Raw genomic sequence first — 20262 nt, forward strand, 5'->3', positions numbered from 1 at the left:
TCTTACTATTGTGACTCCAGACTTCTTGGGCACCACTTCTACTGGACTGACCCATTCGCTATCTGAGATGGGGTAAATGATATCTGCTTCAAGTAGTCTGGTCACTTCTTTCTTGACAAATTCTAAGATGGTGGGATTCAATCTTCTTTGAGGTTGACGGATAGGCTTTGCTCCCTCTTCTAAGAATATTGTGTTCACAAACTTGGAGACTGATGCCTACTATATCCGCCAAGCTCCATCCAATTGCTTTCTTATGTTTTCTTAGCACACTGAGTAGTTGCTCTTCTTGTTGAGAGGTGAGTTCCTTTGCAATGATAACTGGAAGCATCTGCTTGTCCTCAAGGTAAGCATACTTGAGGTGTGGAGGAAGGGGATTTAATTCTAATTTTTGCTCATAGCTAGGCTCTGGATCATCTGGGGCTGGTGATAATGGTAAAGTGTTCTCATTATTTTCAGAAAGTGTCCCCACACTTGGACCTTGCTCCATGTACTTCTCTTCTAAGTCTTCCTGGTAAACTTCAGCTACAGTTTCATCAATAATGTCACACTGGAAGATAGAATGATCTTCCGGAGGATGCTTCATAGCTTCATTTAAACTGAAACTCACTGTTCTGCCATCTATCTCAAAGGAGTAAGTTCCTGAGAATGCATCCAGCTTGAACTTTAAAGTCTTCAGGAATGGTCTTCCAAGCAGGATTGATGATGGTCTTCCAAAGTCATTAGGGGGCATTTCCAGGATATAGAAATCAATGGGAAATGTGAGCCCTTTAATGCTCACTAATACATCTTCAGCAATTCCAACTACTGTAATAATGCTTTTATCTGCTAACACAAAACGAGCTGTCGACCTTTTTAAGGGAGGGTGTCTCAAAGTATCATATATAGACAAAGGCATTATACTAACACACGCTCCTAAATCACACATACAGTCAGAAAATATCACACCTCTAATGGTACAGTTAACCATACATGGACTTGGATCACTACATTTTTCAGGTATACCTCCCATTAAAGCAGATATAGAACTACCTAAAGGAATAGTTTCTAATTCATTAATCTTATCTTTATGTATGCAAAAATCCTTTAGAAACTTTGCGTATTTAGGTACCTATTGAATAACATCAAAAAGGGGAATAGTTACCTCGACCTTTTTGAATATTTCTACCATTTTGGGATCAAGTTCCATCTGCTTTCTGGGCTTCCTTGCAAGTTGTGGAAAGGGGATAGGATGGGCGCGATTTGCAGCTTCAGCATCCCTTGGTGCTTCAATCTGTGGTTGAGCTTCCTCTTCTTCAACTATGTCTTGTACGTCCTCTTCCTCTTCAGCATCTTCCACTTCCACCACATCCTCTGCTGGCACGTGTTCTAGTGGGCTTGGCTCCTCATGGTTCCTCTCCTGTAATGTGGCTTCGGATCTCAAAGTGATGGCATTGATGCCACCTTTGGGATTAGGCAGTGGTTGAGAAGAAATTCCACTGGAGTTTGAAGGTTGATGTGTGGAATTAAGTGATGAATCCATCCGGGAGACGAGAGCTTGTAAAGTGGCAGTCAAGCCATTCAGACTAGAGTTCAGTTGTGCCTGCATGTCTTGTTGTCCTTGCGCAAGAGAACGGAGCATCTCGTCATTTGATGAGGAATTAGAATAAGTGATTTGAGAAACTTGTTGTTGGTTGTGCTGGGTTCCTTGTGATTGTCTTAGGTGAGGTACTCTGTAAGATTGGTTCTGATTCTGCTGTTTGTTGTTGTTATTATTATTCCACCTCTAGTTTCCATTGTTGTCTCTGCCTCCTCTGTTATAGTTGTCTCTCCAGCCATGGTTAGAATTATCTTTCCAGCCTTGATTGGGGTTGTCCTACCACCCATGGTTGTAGCTGCCACCTTGGTTGTAGTTTCCACCTTGTTGATTGTATCCTTGATTCGGGCGGTCATAGAAGTTATGAGTGGCTACCACAGTGTTGTCTTCCTGTTGGAGCTGCGGACATTCATCAGTATAATGACTATAATCAGCACAGATCCCGCATACTCTTTGTGGGACCAACTGTTGACTTTGCTGTGGTGGGAGAGGCTGAGCTTGTTGTGCTTGTTGTTGATTCAACTGCATTTGTTTTAGTAGGTTGGTCATTTCACATATACTCTGTGTGAGAGCAGTAGTTTCAATGCTAGAAGAAACTTCGGCAACAGCCTTGGAATGGCTGCGCCTCTGTCTGTGATTCCTAGTGGACTCAGCTAAGTCGCTGATCAGCTGCCATGCTTCATCTGCGGTTTTGTACTTTTTCAAAGAACCATTACTGGCACCTTCCAGTGTAGTCTTATCTTGGGGGTTCATGCCTTGAGTGAAGTAGCTGATCAATACTAGTCTATCAATCATGTGATGGGGACATGCGTCCAGGAGATTGTTGAAGCGCTCCCAATATTCGTAGAGAGCCTCGGATTCGCCTTGAACAATCATTGAAATCTCTTTCCTCAATCTATCAGTAACTTTAGCTAGAAAGTATTTTTCCAAAAATTCTCTTCTAAGCGTATCCCAGTTAGTAACAGTCGCTTTCGGTTGAGTGTAGTACCATTCCCTTGCCTTTCCCTCAAGAGAAAACGGGAATGCGGTTAACAGAATAGAAGTTTCATCTGCACCATGACGCCTAACAGTAGAACAGGCTGTCTGGAAATCCCTGAGGTACCTGATAGGCTCTTGAGCAGGTAAGCCATGAAACTTGGGCATCAAGTTAATTAGTGCAGTCTTTAGTTCAAAATCTGCAGCCAAAGTTGGGTGATGCACTTGATACGATTGCAGTGTAAAATCTGGGGCTCCTGCCTCCTGGAGAGTAATCCTCCTAGGTGCTGCCATGTTACCTGCACGTGAATCAACTGGATTAGTAGTAAATGAGCTTGTCTCGCTCTCAGATGGCGGTTCAGATTCGCCCTCAGATGAGACTGGTGAATCGATAATAATCACTTCACCGCCCTCAGAGACTAACCGACGTCGAGCTTGCCTAATACGTGAAAGAGTTCTTTCAATTTCAGGATCAAAAGCGGCTAAGCTCGGATCAGGCAATGAACGCGTCATTCATTGAGAAAAACATATAGCTCATGGTAACAAAATAAAAATAAAATATGCAAATAAAAATAAAATATGTACACTAATTAATAATCTAGCACACTATTGCAACTCCCTGACAACGGCGCCAAAAATTAGTGCGTGACAGAAGTTAACCAATTAAGAGAATTCAAATAAGAGAACAGCATTGTACGTATATCTCTTAACCAGCTAAGATCTGTCTCACCAATTTAAAAAGGGTTGTCATAAATTTTAGAAATAAAAATACTGGGAGTATGAGTCCCAGGTCGTCTCCCAACGAGTTGCAGGAAAGAATGCTAATTTATTAATCAGAAAATTTCCAGAAAGTCTGAGTCGGATAATGAGTAATTAAATTAATTGAGAATTAAAGCAATTAACTAAGAATTACTAGAAATATTAAAAGGTCTTGATTGGGGGAATAATTCATTGGAAGTTCTATCCTTGTTGGAATCTTCTCAAGTGTAGTGTAAAGAGGTTGTTGTTTCACTTGGTTAACCCTTACTGAATAAGGGAAAGTATAGTGATTGAACTAACTCTTACCCGCAATTCCTAGTCCTCTCCCTTGGGGAGGTCTAGTGTTAGTAGGTACAGAATTAGCCTACAACGTCCAATATAACTAAGTACTTGAGCATTCCAACTCAAGTGTCTCCTCTTAATTAACCCCATGTCAAGTGGAATTTCTACTCCATTGACATGGATTTAATAATCATAAAAATATAAGAAGACATAATTGAATAAAATAAAATAGAGAGATTTAAAATTAATTAAAATAAAAATAACTCTATATATTAATAAACTCAAAATGTAACATACTTAATTGAATAGAGTCAATAATCAACTGAAAAGAGTAAAGGATAAAGGAACAAACTAAAGTAGTGTCTTCACGAAGGTAATGGCTCTTCAACATCCACAATCCAAAACAACAGCATAAACTATCAATGTAACACTAATCTAGATTCAGATCTAAAACTAAAGTAATCCTAATGTAATGAATCTGAATGTGTGTGGATGCCTCTTGAGTCTCTGCATGTTCCCTCACTTTATTCTGTGTTTTTGGGCCAAAAATTAGGTTAAAACGCGGCCCGGGATTGTCTCCAGTGTATCCTGTAATTTCTGCAGATCGCGCAGGTCACGCGTACGCGTCGTCCACGCGTTCGCGTCATTTAGCGATTTTTCTTGCCACGCATTCGCGTCGTTCACATGTTCGCGTCATTCGTGCAGATTCCAATCCACGCGTTTGCGTTAGGCACGCGTTCGCATCGCTGCGATTTCTCCATTTCGCGCGTTCGTGTGAGCCATGCGCTCACGTCAGTGTTCGCTGGTCATCTCCTTAGTTTCTTGTGTTCCTTCCATTTTTGCAAGCTTCCTCTCTATTTTCTAAGCCAATCCTGCCCGATGAAACCTGAAACACTTAACACACGGATCACGGCATTGAATGGTATAAAGGAGGATAAAAATACATAATTAAAAGATCTCTAGGAAGCAAGTTTTCAACCATGGAATAATTTTGGGAAGGAATTGTAAATACATCCTAATCATATGAATAAGTGAGCAAAGACTTGATAAAACCACACAATTAAACACAATATAAATCATAAAATAATAGTTTATCAGTGAGCCATCTTTGTATATATTTTCCTTTTATATTTTTATCTTTAATATTGACAAGATTATAGATAGAAATGAATTCAAGAAAAATAAATAATAAAAGTAGGGAGAATACAATTCTGGCATAGGAATCACAAAATGTTATCAATTAATCATAAACTAGCATATATCACATGACAGCATGGCACTTAAATGCATGTAAAAGGAAAAAATAAAAATGAAAAATATGGTAGTACTAAAACATGAAAATAATTCTTATTAAAATACTTTTTTTTGAAAAATTATTGATAGAGAAGACATATACAGCTGTGTGAGTATAAATATTTCTCCTTCTATTTTTCTGTGCACTCATTTATTTCCAAGAATATTTTGCTTAGTTTCTAATATTTTATCTATTCTTTGGTCTACTTAGCCGCCAACGTTGAAGCTTCAAATTGTCAATATGACCAAAAGTTTGCATTGCTCGCTATAGTCTTATTTATTTATTAATTATTTTTCAATTACAACTTGAGACATGTCATTTAAGAAGATGATTCTGTATGTGTGGATATATATCATACATAGTAATTTGGCTAAGTGTGCAATGAAAGTGACAAGTGTTATTATATAAAAGACGAAACTAAAAGAATCCAATACATAGTGAAAAGGTGGAGAATAATGTAGTATTTACCTCATGCATCTTCCTAATCAACCTTATCAAAATGGCATAAAGTTTAATCGCTCTATGAATATAATCAATCATATATTGATTATTAAAGATATACACATCAATTAATGATGTTATTGAATGCTAAATGTCTTATGATATAAAGCTTTATACTCTTGAATATTAAATTTAAACTTCTACATTTTTGCTAAGGTTACATACAATGAGTTTACCCACTTGTTTCTAAGTTGAGTCCAATCCATTTGCTAGTCAAACTCAAATATCAGGTTTGATTTTTTTTTTTTTTCAAATAGAATTATGAAGAACAAGAAAAATCAATACAAATCCCATTACTCTCTCTTTCTTCATCCAACTCCAATAAAAATATCAAACAATAAGCAACAACATAATCCAAAAACTAAACACCATAAGTCCAATCAAAACAATATTCAACATCAAAATCAAGAATAAAAATAAGAAAGAAAGAGTAATGGGGAACAACGAATTAGATTAGTAGTTCAGCTAGGTAAAAAATACAAAGATTTCTATTTTAGAATATGGCGATCTTACTCATGGACATCGTACAAGGTGTTTGGCTGCCTTTTAATTTGAATAAATAGGTCTTTAGTTCGATAATTAATTCTTAATAATGCATTTCTTTTGGTTTTGCACTTATATGAACTAAAAGCTATAAGGATCTTTTATCGATCTTCAAGAATATTGCCTAAGCTGCCTAATCTCTATACGTAAATAAAGGGGAAGAATGACCTAATAGAGGTCTGAGGAGAGATTAAACCTTTAAATTAAAATGCATTATAGGAATGGAATGGAATGCCACTTGCAATATACTACTAACTACAGGTTTTAATTAGTTCTATTATCAGCAATGTTTATTGTGTTCACAAGTAATAAATTAAAAAATCTCAAATATGAGTTCCACAACATGGTTCCTGTTCATCAAAGAATGTGATGAAAGTAAGTGGAGAAGAGATTAGGGATTTCGCACACCGTGGAAGTGAAAGTAGGGGTTTCACGGACTAAGGGTCTCCAGAGCCTGCATCAAATACAAACCATGCGAGTTAGAGTTATTCACTATGTGTACATAACTGAAACTATGAATAAAAATTTTGGTATTACTCTACGCGTCATATCTTATAGCAGCAAAAGAATTTAAAAATATGAACACCTTTATAAAATTTACTTTAACCTATAAAATAATCTGTCACACAACATCAAATTGCATTAAAACCGATGATGCACAGACACTGACACGGATACGGGACACGACACGAGACACGCTGACACGCGAATTTTAAAATCTTACATGACACGGGGACACGCATACATATAAAAAATAAAGTATTTTTTAGATAAATTATAATGATATTTTTATATTTTATTGATATTAAAATATAAATTAAAATTTTTTAAAATTTTTAATGTCTTACTTTAATTATATCAAGTATTTAAAATATTTTTTGTTTTAATAAATAATAATATATACTATATCTAAATTTATTTTAAGAATATCTGTTAAGAATAAGACTAGACACGCTAACACGTGATGGTATTTAGGTGTGTCCAAGCGTGTCCGGAGAAGAATGTTTTTATTTTTTATTAAGGCATGGTTGGACACTGCAGACACGCGTGTCGGACGAGTGTCGGTGAGTGTCGTGTCCGAAATGTGTCCTACACGCGGACACGACAACTCAGCGAAATGTCCGTGTTTCATAGATTAAAACATTCAATAACTATCAAAAAAAGTAGAGGAGAAACACGAACAAAAAGTGCCAGAAGTTGTATCTTGGGACTTTTATTGTCTAATCGCTTCTTAAGTATCTTTAACGCATCCTTTGCTTGCCTGCAAATTTAATCAGTTCAACAGAGAAGATCAAGAACAACATAATCAAGGAAAACCCACACAGTGTGCAGCATAAATTATAAAGAATCAATCAACATACTTAAGATCCAAAACCAAAAAGTAAAAACTGAATATCAAGTTAACAAGAAAAAAAAGGACACAGTTTCACTTTTGCATAATTGACACCTAGCTCACTAAGCCACAGTGTATGAATTACCAACAGTTCTTTAGCAAACACTAGCAGAAGCATGCATAATATCTAAATCACAAGTGTAGTATTGATTTGAAGACAGAGACTTCACTTTAGCAATCCATTAATGAGAATATGAGAGAAAAAAAAGAAATTACAAAGTACACAATAAATCCATATAAATGTACATTCAAATCCCTAACTCTAAAAAGCCACAATTAACCCCAACTAATGGAAGATATAGACAAAAATTGAATCAAAATCATCTGAAATCATAATCTGAACCATGAAGATATAGTCAAATTTTGAGAAAAATAGGATTCAAACTTTGTAGGTGATCAAGAGTGAAAACAAGAAAGAAAGAGCAATGGAGAAGAACAAACTAAAGGTTTAGGAAGAAAGTAAAAAGATCAGAGACAGATGACTGAGGAGAGGTTAAACCTTTAAATTAAGATGCATTATAGGAATGGAATGGAATGCCACTTGCAATATACTGCTAACCATAGGTTTCAATTATTTTTATTATCAACAATGTTTATTGTGTTCACAAGTAATAATTGAAAAAAATCCCAAATATGAGTTCCACACCATGGTACATGTTCATCAAAGAATGTGATGAAAGTAAGTGGAGAAGAGATTAGGGATTTTGTGCACCGTAGAGGGGGAAGTAGGGGTTTCACGGACTATGGAGGAAAGGTGAGAGGTCAATGCCAGGGAGATAAGGACGGATGGCAGCCGCGCTACTCCACAACCACACAAACGCGAATGGTAGAACAGATCTTAGGGATTTCTTGCACACCGTGGAGGATGGAGCAGGGGTTTCACGCACTATGGAGGAGGCACAAAAGGTCGATGCCGGAGAGAGGATGATGGATGCGCAGCAGTGGTGCACGGTGGAGCAGCGACTTCAAGGTTTTGTGCGCTTCCAATTTGTTTTCGCTAGTTTCTGGAGCTGCAGCTGTGGGGGAAAATTGTTAGTTATCAGATAAACTAAGATTGAATAAATGAGTTAATTAGGATAAAGATACTGATTACTGGTGGTTCTTCATGCAGTAGCCGCTATTCAAGCAAAAGTTACGGTAGCAGAGTGACAATGGCTGGTATCTCTGTTAGCTGCAGCGGTTGGAATAACGGCCAGTAATTTTTGGCTGTTATCCTCTGCCTTTGCTGTAGTATGTAATACATGTATAATTAAATGTATCCGTGAAAGCTTAGACTATTAGTTATGTGAATGATGAACTTTTGACAAATAACTTATATGTATATATAAATTAGCCAAACTTGTCATTTTGAGTATTTTGAAAAGAGTAATACTATTATTAGTATGAAATTTTGATCTGTTATGAAATTCAACTATGAGAGAATTGGGTGTCGACTACCTCATATGAATTGAGTCGAAAAGGATCTAGGTCAAAATTGGTTAATCGCACATGGTCTAAATTTCGCGAAGTGAGGACTCGACAATAAAAAAATAGAATATTGATTATGAGATAAGTCAAGTCGAAAAGGACCTTAGGTTGAAATTTTATAATTACGCGTGGTTTAATTTGACAAAATGTTGGTCTTTGAGACCAAGCTAATCGCAAAGACGTGGGGTATTCACCGTGGAGAACAAAGTCCTCTGCAGTCAAGGCAGGGTCGTAGGTTGTGAGAACCTAAGAAAAATTGGAGAAAGTTAGATCGTGAAAAGAAATAAACATTCTGCAAGTCTATCCTTGTGGTCTATAAATAAGAGAAATTCAGAAGAAATCAAGGACTTCAATTTGAACACTTTACCATCATACAAAACTCTACAAATTTTCAATCACACTGAATGATAAACCCATATTTTATGATGTAATTTGTGCTCAATTTAACTGATTTATTCAATTCGTCACCCACTTATTCATGTAAATTGCATGGTTTTACTTTCCGTTCCTTATTTTATGATATATGTGAAAGACATGTTTCCTATGCTTTAAAAATATTAATTTTAATTACCCTTTTATTACCATTCGATGCCGTGATTTGTGTGTTAAGTATTTTCAGATCTCATAGGGCAGGAATGACTTAAAGGACAAAAGGAAACATACAAAAAATGGAAGGAAAGTACAAAAATGGAGTTTTGAAGAAAAGGCAGCGACGCGAACGCATGGACACGCGAACACGTGCCTAGCGCGAAAATGCAGCGACGCAAACGCGTGGATGACACGGACGCGCGCCTTGAGCGGAACGCAATTTCGTGACAAGGAAAACTCCCAGATGATGCGAACGTGTGACAGACGCCACGTACAAGAATCTGCAGAAAAATGCCCCCAGCGATTTCTGGACCCTTTTTCGGCCCAAATCCAAGCCAGAAACACAAAATATAAGTCAGAGAATGGAGAAATCAAAAGATATGCGTAGAACAACTAAATAATTCATAATTTTAGGTTTTAGATGTAGTTTTTAGAGAGAGAGGATCTCTCCTCTCTCTTAGTATTAGGATTAGGATTTCTCTCAAATTTAGGATTTCTGTTACTTTATGGTTATTACTTCAACGTTAGGTTCAATATTCCTTTTAATTTATATTTCTCTTCTACTTCCAGATACTCTAATGCCTTTACTTGTTAATTACTTATATTGCCAAATTGGCTTATGAACTTTTCCATGTTAAGATTTGAATGTTCTATTTAATATAATTTGAGGTATTTCAGACTAATAATTGTCTTATTCTATTTATGATGATTTCAATTCAATTTAGATTTATTTTCTCCTTTTGGCTTTGGTTAAGTAATTTATAACACTTGAATTATCAGACTCAACTGTTGATTGGATTTGGAATTCTTTGCTGGTTAATTTGTACTCCAATAACTCTAGTCTCTCCATAGAAGTTGACTAGGACCTGAGAATCAAATTAATTTGTCTACTTGACTTTTCTTTGTTTAGCAAGGGTTAATTAAAAGTGGGAGCTGAATCCAATTCTCTTCACACCTGATAAGGATAACTAGGATAGGACTTCAATTTCTTATACCTTGCCAAGAGTTTTATTATTTATTTAAATTAATTCCTACAATTTACTTTCTTGTCATTTACTATTCTTTCTTTTTATCTTATACATCAAAAACCCAAAAATACACTTTTACTCATAACCAATAATAAATTATACTGCCCTACAACTCCTTGAGAAGATGACCCGAGGTTTGAATACTTCGGTTTATTATTTTTATTGGGTTTGCTTAAGTGACAACCAAAACTTTTGTAAGAAAGGAATTATTGTCGGTCTAGAAGCTATACTTACAACGGAAATTTATTTGTGAAAATTCTAGATCGCGCGAGAGTTTCACTCTTTCAAAAATGGCGCCGTTGCCGGGGAGTTGCAACTGTGTGCCTTATTATTGGTTATTGTAAATATTTTCTTTTGCTTGTTTATTTCTTTTTATTTTCGCTTTTAATTTTTATTATTTACTATGAATTCTCACCCATATCGCTTTGAGTTTGGTTCTAATAACATTAAAAGGAATAGAAGCTATAACAGGAACATGCATCAAGGTCAAAACAATCAGAGATGGACGGAGCCACGAAGATCTGATCAACCCTTTAGGCAACAATACCTTCCAAACTATCATGGACGACGACCATTTAACAATGCATGTCAGAACAATAGTTATGATGGAACCCCTTGTAATTACCAACAAGCCCCATCATACGCCTATGAACCACCTTCTCAACACAGCTTTGAACCACCACACTCACAAGCCAACTACCACCATTCACCGCCATATAACCCTAACCGGTATCCACCCCAATTTCAACCTAATTACTCCCGAGAACCACCACTTCCCTATGCACCATGTCCATATCCATCACTCCAAGAATCAAGGGAGCAACTCAAGGAAACATTTGAAAAATTTCATGCCACACTTCACCAATTGAATCAAGCGATAAATAAACTACCTTCCCAACGTTCGGACACTCAAGAAACCCCCATGGCTTCATGTGGACAAACTAATGAAGAACGCAGCATGAAGGAGATACTAGAAACACCACTGGACAGTACGGAGCATGACTTTGTACTGGAACAAGTGGAGGAAGCTGAAATTATCGAAGAAGAAGAATTGGTTGAAGACTTAGGAGACGCTGAACCTCCATGGGAAGCCAGAATTGTGGAGAATTCCATCAAGAAATTTACAATTGATGCTAAGGAAGATAGTGCACAACCTCCAAAGCAGGAGTCTTATGAAGAACTGGACGGAATAACTCAACAAACAAGTTTCCTTGACAATAATAACTACGAGTCCAATCCTCCTAGTAATGAACTTGCATCCGCAAGTGAATTCTTTGAGATGGAAGAATCTTTCCCAAGTGAATACGAAGATGATGCAGAGGTAGATTTTTTGCGACCTCCAATTTATGATTTGAGTGATGAGGAAGATATCGAAGACTTGGATCAAGATATGGTTACAGCTGAAGAAAATTGCAAAGAAGTGGAAGAATTTACAGAAGAATACAAGGGAGTAGAGCTTGCAAAACCACTGGAAACACCTATCCCAAGGCCATTACCGCCCAATACAAACTTCAAGTGGGTAAAATCCTTAGCTTTTATCTTTACTTTTCCACTTGAATATGGTTTACTTGAAACAGATGGTCAGCTTAGAGCTCTTTGCGGCTTTAAGAGTAAAAAGGAAATGGTTCGTGCTCAAGGCTGGTATGCAAGATTCAATAAGGTTCCACACTTCAATCTGAAGTGTAAGGATTGGTTTCAAGTTCGATTGAATGGGTATCGGAGAATGATTGGCCATCTTGGTGAGAATGCAACTTCCAAACCTCCCGGCTGGAAAAATATAAATCAAGACAAAGAAGGATATAAGAGCAAGGTTTGGGATCCTGGAATCTATTCTGACATTCAACACCCCGGGAACCTAAGAACCTATTTGAGTTTACTCAAAGGCTTTACGTGCCTAGTTTGGGACCCCGGAGGCTGTTGGCATTCCAAACAGTGGTGGAGATTTTTGGATGAATTCAAGCACAAGCCACCATAGCAGGAAGCTCATCAAATATCCAACTTAAGGACTTTAACTAAAAGTGCTAAGTGGGAGACAACCCACCATGGTACGATCGTTCCTTCTTCAATTTTATTTCGTTTAGTTTACTTTTATTTTATATTATTTTCATTGAACCTGGAATTATTCATAGCATCTACATTGGCATTGCAAATTGCATACTGCATAATTGCATAAAAAAACCCCACGCGAGCGCGCAGGCCACACGTGGGCGTCGAATGGAAATCGGCATAAAGATCCAACGCCCAGAAAGTTGGGATAGAATCGTGCGGCTGGTGTGCGTTTAGCACAAATCGGCCCACGCGTTAGCGTCCCTGACGTGAACGCGTCACTTGCACTATGCACATTCCACGCGAAAGCGTGAGCGACGCGTCCGCGTCGCATGGATTTCATGGACCCCATTTGAAACAGAGAGTTGCGCCAAAACGACGCTGGAACTGTGCGTTTAGCACAATTTTCAGCAATGCGTTCGCGTGTTTCACGCGTACGCGTCCCTTACCTTTATCCCAATTCACGCAATCGCGTCGATGATGCGTTCGTGTCAACACCCTTTTCGCCCAATTCACGCGATCGCAGTTTATATACATATCTTAAATATTCAGTTTAGTTTAGTTGCAATTTTAGTTATTAAGTTGTGATATAGAACATATAGATAAATTAGTTTAGTTTACCCTTTTTAGCATATGATAACTTGAATTAATTGAAAATAAAAAGAGTAAACTAAAGATTTTAGTAAAACAGAATCACAACAACCCACACACTGTATATATATAGCAATAAATGATTGGTTAATTTAAACAACATTTTTTCAAGGAAGAACACTAAGATTTTAAGGGCCATCCTAAGATTCATATTGAGAATAATGGGAATTTTTTATTTCTACTTGCATGACATACATAACTGATATATAGTTTTTGAGCCAAAGAACACACAACCTGTGAGTTTTTGAGCCTCTCTGTATGGTTACATTATTTAACCATAATTATTTTGTTCTTGTGTGTTCGCCCTTCTTTTTTATTCTGGTAATCTTTACTTTGTTTCAATTTATATGTCCAATATAGAATATAGATACATACCAAGAGATGATTGAGGCCATCATTTAAATTTTTCCTCACTTATCCCAAATAAACTTACCTTTTTACATCACCCTTGTTAGCCCCCTTGAGCTTTTAATCCCCTCTTGTTCTATAACCACATTACTAGCCTTAAGCAGAAAAATAAATTAAATACCCCAAGTTGGATCCTTGGTTAGCTTAAGATAGAGATTGTGTATCCACTAAGTGTGGAGAAACATGGGAACATGGGTTGATAGGAAAGGATTAATTCAATAAAGTAATAAGGATTTTGGGAGCATGCTCATGTAAAACAAATTTAAAATTAAAATACCATGTGCATTGATATATGTTCTGTTTGTGTTTCAAAAAAATCTTTTTAGTTAAATAAGTAAATAAGGGGACAAAATTATCCCAATAATAAGCTTAGTAAAGAAATCAATGCACATAAGGTGAAATTCAAAGTAAAGTTAGTACATGAGTATGTATTAAAAAAGTGGAAAAATTTGGGTAGCTAGGTAAAGCATTTCAAATTATATAAAGTATATGTTAGGTGAAATCTTAGACTAATCAAGGATTCACTTTGTTAGCTCACTTAGCCTTATATATATACCCTTACCCTTACCTTGACCCCATTACAACCTTTAAAAGACCTCATAATCTTTGTATGTCTGTATTCAATATTTGTTGATTGGTTAGATGAAGAACAAAGTTTTAGAAAGCAAGAATAGAAAAGAATAGAGTGACTAACCCTAAACACTGAGTGACTAGAGAGTAAACACAAATCCAGTGAGGGTTCAATAGCTCATCACCATATATCTCTGTTTAATTGTTAATTGTCTTGCAAGCTTATGAAATATTTTAACCCAACTCAATTGTGAAGGTTCTTTAACATGATCTAGGTTTGGCTATACATATATAATTCCTTGAAAATATGAATTAGATTAACCACATGTAAGCTATATATATATATATAGGTGGGTGATAAATTAAAATTGCATGATTCATGTAGGTAGTTTGCATTTAGAATAGATTGCATTGCATGAGATTCCACCATTCTAACTTTACTCTTTCACTTGGATTTAGCATGAGGACATGCTATTGTTTAAGTGTGGGGAGGTTGATAAACCCATATTTTATGATGTAATTTGTGCTCAATTTAAGTGATTTATTCAATTCTTCACCCACTTATTCATGTAAATTGCATGGTTTTACTTTTCCTTCCTTATTTTATGATATATGTGAAAAACATGTTTCCTATGCTTTAAAAATATTAATTTTAATTACCCTTTTATTACCATTCGATGCCGTGATTTGTGTGTTAAGTATTTTCAGATCTCATAGGGTAGGAATGACTCAAAGGACAAAAGTAAACATACAAAAAATGGAAGAAAAGCACAAAAATGGAGTTTTGAAGAAAAGGCAGCGACGCGAACGCATGGACGACGCGAACGCGTGCCTAGCGCGAAAATACAGCGACGCGAACGCGTGGATGACGCGGACGCACTCCTTGAGCGGAACGCAATTGACGCGTACGCGTGACCGATGCGTACGCGTGACAAGGAAAACTCCCAGATGACGCGAACGCGTGACCCACGCGAACGCGTGACAGACGCCACGTACAAGAATCTGCAAAAAGCCCCCAGCGATTTCTGGACCCTTTTTTGGCCCAAATACAAGCCAGAAACACAGAATATAAGTCAGAGAATGGAGGAATCAAAATATATGCGTAAGACAACTAAATAATTCACAATTTTAGGTTTTAGATGTAGTTTTTAGAGAGAGAGGTTCTCTCCTCTCTCTTAGGATTAGGATTAGAATTTCTCTCAAATTTAGGATTTCTTTTACTTTATAGTTATTACTTCAACGTCAGGTTCAATATTCCTTTTAATTTATATTTCTCTTCTACTTTCAGATACTCTAATGCCTTTACTTGTTAATTACTTATGTTGCCAAATTGGCTTATGAACTTTTCCATGTTAAGATTTGAATGTTCTCTTTAATATAATTTGAGGTATTTCAGACTAATAATTGTCTTATTCTATTTATGATAATTTCAATTCAATTTAGATTTATTTTCCCCTTTTGGCTTTGGTTAAGTAATTTATAACACTTGAGTTATCAGACTCAGCTGTTGATTGGATTTGAAATTCTTTGCTGGTTAATTTGTACTCCAATAACTCTAGTCTCTCCATAGGAGTTGACTAGGACCTGAGGATCAAATTAATTTGTCTACTTGACTTCCTTTGTTTAGCAAGGGTTAATTAAAAGTGGGAGCTGAATCCAATTCTCTTCACACCTGATAAGGATAACTAGGATAGGACTTCAATTTCTTATACCTTGCCAAGAGTTTTATTATTTATTTAAATTAATTCCTACAGTTTACTTTCTTGCCATTTACTATTCTTGCTTTTTATCTTATACATCAAAAACCCAAAAATACACTTTTACTCATAACCAATAATAAACCATACTGCCCTGCAACTCCTTGAGAAGACGACCCGAGGTTTGAATACTTCGGTTTTATTATTTTTATTAGGTTTGCTTAAGTGACAACCAAAACTTTTGTAAGAAAGGAATTCTTGTCGGTCTAGAAGCTATACTTACAACGGAAATTTATTTGTGAAAACTCTAGATCGCGCGAGAGTTTCGCTCTTCACTGACGCAACGAAAGACAATGGAGTGTAAGTGCATGTGAATGTCTAAAATCCACTACTTTTAATTTATTTCCTTTATTTTCCTTTTAGTTTATTTTATTTTATTTTTCTTTGAGAATTTTTTTTCTTTTTTTCAAGTATTTTGTTTTCTTTCGATTTCAATTTTACTCTCTTATTTATTTAAAGTTTTAATTTATTTTACTTATTTCTTTTTTTACAATTTTTTATATTATTTGGCATAATTTAATATCATTGAGCATTTTATACACTTTTTGATACAACACACTAAATAGATCCCAAGTCGAGTTCACTCTTTTTCAGATGAATTGTATCTACTCTCCAAATTAAGATCTTAATACAAGTTTAATTCGATACCTTGTCGAGATTACCAAAAATCAAATGAAACAACTACTATATTCTTTTTTTATAAGAACTCCATATTTTAACATTTATATTAGTAATAAACTAATAATAAGCTATATAGTTATATATCTAAGTTCTAATAAGCTACACTTTGAATAGAAAAAGCTAAATAATTATAAGTAGATTAATTAAAGCTAGTACAACAATTAATCAGCAACATACAACATTCTAAAAATATTGCCACTTCCATTTCATTTTATTTATTCAAACATAGACATGAAATAGTTAACATTGAGACTATTTCTTGTGAATGCATCACATTAAATTAAATGAAACACAAGCTCCCAATTTTTAAGAAAACAAATGATTTAGCTTCATCTAACACATTATTACATTAAAAATTACAGAAATCATGGCACAACGAATATATACGATTAAGCATTATTTTTTATTTGAGACTAGTTGAACATATCTCAATCTTAAACATTATAATATTACAAACTCACTTATAATACACGCAGACATACATACATAACATTTTTAAAATTTCTATCCACTATTTGGTCTCAATAATTTCGAATCTAGATATGATTACTCACGAGGCAAATGAATTGCCATGACGCAGGATCTAGACCACATATGATTAAGCATTATTAATTCCATTTTGCCATGACAGACATGCTAGCAGCACCCAGAAAGACAGCAACGTAAGACTTGAATTGGAGCTTAATGTTGTTCTGTAACCTTAGACTCATGAAATCAGTAGAGAGAAGGTCAACCAATGACATGTAGATTAAAAGCCCAGCTGATGAAGCATTAAGCATACCAACTGTGATTAGGGCACTTGGGCTGTTCTCTTTGTAGATTTTGGACAATCCAATTCCTAATGCGATTCCAAATGGGGTTGTAACTGAGAAGAACAACACCAACACCATCCTCTTTAACAACTTGTATTGGGCCTGAAGAATGCAACTGCCAAGACCAATGCCTTCAAACATTTGATGGAAGCAAAGGGCCACTATAAGGCCTTTTATGGAGCATGTGTTATTTGAAGCACCTATGGACAGGCCTATCACTACTGAATGAACAATAATTCCAAGTTCTAGCACCTGCACACCAATGTGCTCAAACAAACATTATTTTTTATTTTCTATAGTTGCTAAATCACAAAAAACAATAGTAAATAAGATAATAAGTGTTTTCACAATATATTTTTTCTTAATTATTTATTGATGATAAGTCAGAGCAAGATATACTTTAATAATAATAAGCATAGTTATCAAACTCGGACCGGACCGGTCGGTTCAACCGGAAAACCGGTGAACTGGACTATAAGCCGATCCGAGTTAACAATCTAACCGGATAAGCATGCGAACCGGTCAAATCCGGAAAACCCGATCAAACCCGGTCTAACCCGAGGCTTGAACCGGGCCGGTTGATCCAATGGCGTCATCACACAGCCCGATAATGTCAGCACGCGTCACTCAAATTTCAAAAATTTGAAGCATATGCCAGCGCTGGGATTCGAACTTGCATCAGTCAAGTTATAAAGGGAGCCTGTTACCCCTAGGACAAGCTTACATTTTGCGTTATATTCTATCTTTCTATGAATATATTATTAACTATTAGATATATCCTAATTAATAATTTATATATTAATTCTTTTAGTCATGCAAATTTAATATATTTTTTATTTTTTTGTTCTAATAAATTTATAAATTTAAAATCTTAATCATATCTCAAATGCACATAAAATAAAATATATATGTATTTCGAATACGGTGCATTTAAAATATAAAAAAATAAAATGCACTAATGTTGGGTGTACTCAAAATCTAATCTATTTAGCAAATTGAATATATTTTAAATGCATGGCATCTAGGATGTGTGTGTTTAATTTTCTCTAAGCCTATTCATTCATGTATTCGCTCTATTTTTTGACGTTTTTTTCAGTGTCTATTCCTATTATTCTATCTCCTTAATCATCCTTATCTAAATTCTTTGTTTTTCTTATATAATAACATATAAAAAAAATTTTCAACTTTCAACATGATTAAATTAGATTAATTGCTAATATATTCGTAAAAACATCAATTTCAATTAAGATATCAGAAAAAGAGGCTACATTAAAAAGTTTATTAGTAAACAATAAAAAATTTAAGAAAAAGTAATACTTAGATCAATATATAAATTCTANNAATTTAGAAGTATCATAAAATTGGTCTTAATATTACGTAACAAAAACAAATAATTAAGATGAGGATGACTGAGAATGATAGGTATAGGCATAGAAAACAAAGTAAAAATCAAATATGAATACATGAATGAACAAAATACGAGGCGAAAGACATGATAAGAAAGGGTTTAGCTAAGGGAGACATTTAAAGCTTCGTACAGAACACACATGCACACATGCACACATGCACACATGTCAAATGTTGTAAATATGTCCTATTAGAGCCAAATTTACAACCCGTCGTTTCTGCAACTAAATGGGTTCAGACCCTTTAAAATTAACAAGAGAAATATTAGTGCGCTATTAAAATTTATTATTTTTTAATTATTAATATTTAAAAAGATAAATTAAAATATATTATTAGATTATTAAAATAAAAAAAATTAAGTTAATAACTAAAAATAATAATAAAAAATAATAAATTAGGATAACTTTGTAGCGCTATTTCTCATAATACTAAGCTACTTAATTAAGATAGATTAGGAGAATAAAGAGAACAAGGGTACTATAATGTTACCATAGCAACAACACGATAACGCACGAGTTGTGTGCCTTCATTCTTAGTAGCTTGAATTGCTGCATGATGATGACCATGAGCATGGAAATGGCCAACACTAACAACAACACCCATCTCTTGTTCTTCATGACCACCAACTGCACCATTGTGGCTCTCTGGAATAACTTCGTCACTACTCTTCTTACTATAAAAGCTTGTGGCCAAAGAATCCACCATGAGCGTGAATAAGGCAGAGAACATGGCAACGAGCCCTGAGAAAGGAAACTCGTGCCATGGCTTCTCCTCAAGACAATCAGACCGCAGCATGTCGAATGAATCCGGCAGCACGTGCATGAACCCCGTGCCGAGAATGATCCCCCCGGCGAAGCATTTCACCACCATGAAGAGCTCGTTTTCGGGGCTCAACGCCGGGATCCAACGCGTCACCAAGGACAGAGATACGCCGATCATGCTGGTTACCAAGATTGCAAAGATAGCCATGATTTTTAGAGGGAGAGCTTTCTCTTTGTTGTTACATGAGTCTCCTGATTCGGATTTGCATTCTGCTACGGTTTTGGGTGTGAAGAGAACGATGATGATGAAGACCAAAGAGATCGTCAGCTTCAGAAGTGTTACTTCTGAATTAGTACCCATTATTGTTCCTGTTTATATATGAAGCTAACGCTTTTGAATATAGATGAAGCTTCTTTATATAGACATACATATGCATAGTTTAAATCAATAATATGAAGGGCTTGCACACGTCATTAATTGAATAAATTTAAATATTAAATATGGATCATTAATTTTAATTTTTTTATTGTTCTGAAAATTAAACTAGACTGATTAATTTAACTGGATTAATTAAGAATTACCCACTAGATCAATTCATTTAGGATGAAAATTAACTGTGAGTGAATTAGTCAAAAATAATTTTGTTTCATATACATGCTTCAAATCACTCTAGTTGAATATCATTTGAATTTTTTATTAGTTTGATAACTAGTTTGATTTTTAATTTTGTAAAAATTGAGTTTATTGATTAAATCTTATTATAGT

At 35.4% G+C, this 20262-nt stretch overlaps 1 protein-coding gene across 1 annotated transcript; it reads right to left on the reverse strand.

The window, feature by feature from the left end:
- Positions 16901 to 19899, reverse strand: LOC107637743 (fe(2+) transport protein 1-like). The gene is made up of 2 exons (XM_016341085.2): positions 19225 to 19899; positions 16901 to 17580 (listed from the first exon to the last, which is right to left on the reverse strand). The coding sequence occupies exons 1-2, from the start codon at positions 19855 to 19857 to the stop codon at positions 17125 to 17127; spliced, it is 1089 nt and encodes a 362-aa protein (XP_016196571.1). The 5' UTR covers positions 19858 to 19899; the 3' UTR covers positions 16901 to 17124.

The sequence above is a fragment of the Arachis ipaensis genome, chromosome B04 (genome assembly GCF_000816755.2).
Source record: "Arachis ipaensis cultivar K30076 chromosome B04, Araip1.1, whole genome shotgun sequence".
In the NCBI taxonomy this organism is placed as follows: domain Eukaryota; kingdom Viridiplantae; phylum Streptophyta; class Magnoliopsida; order Fabales; family Fabaceae; genus Arachis; species Arachis ipaensis.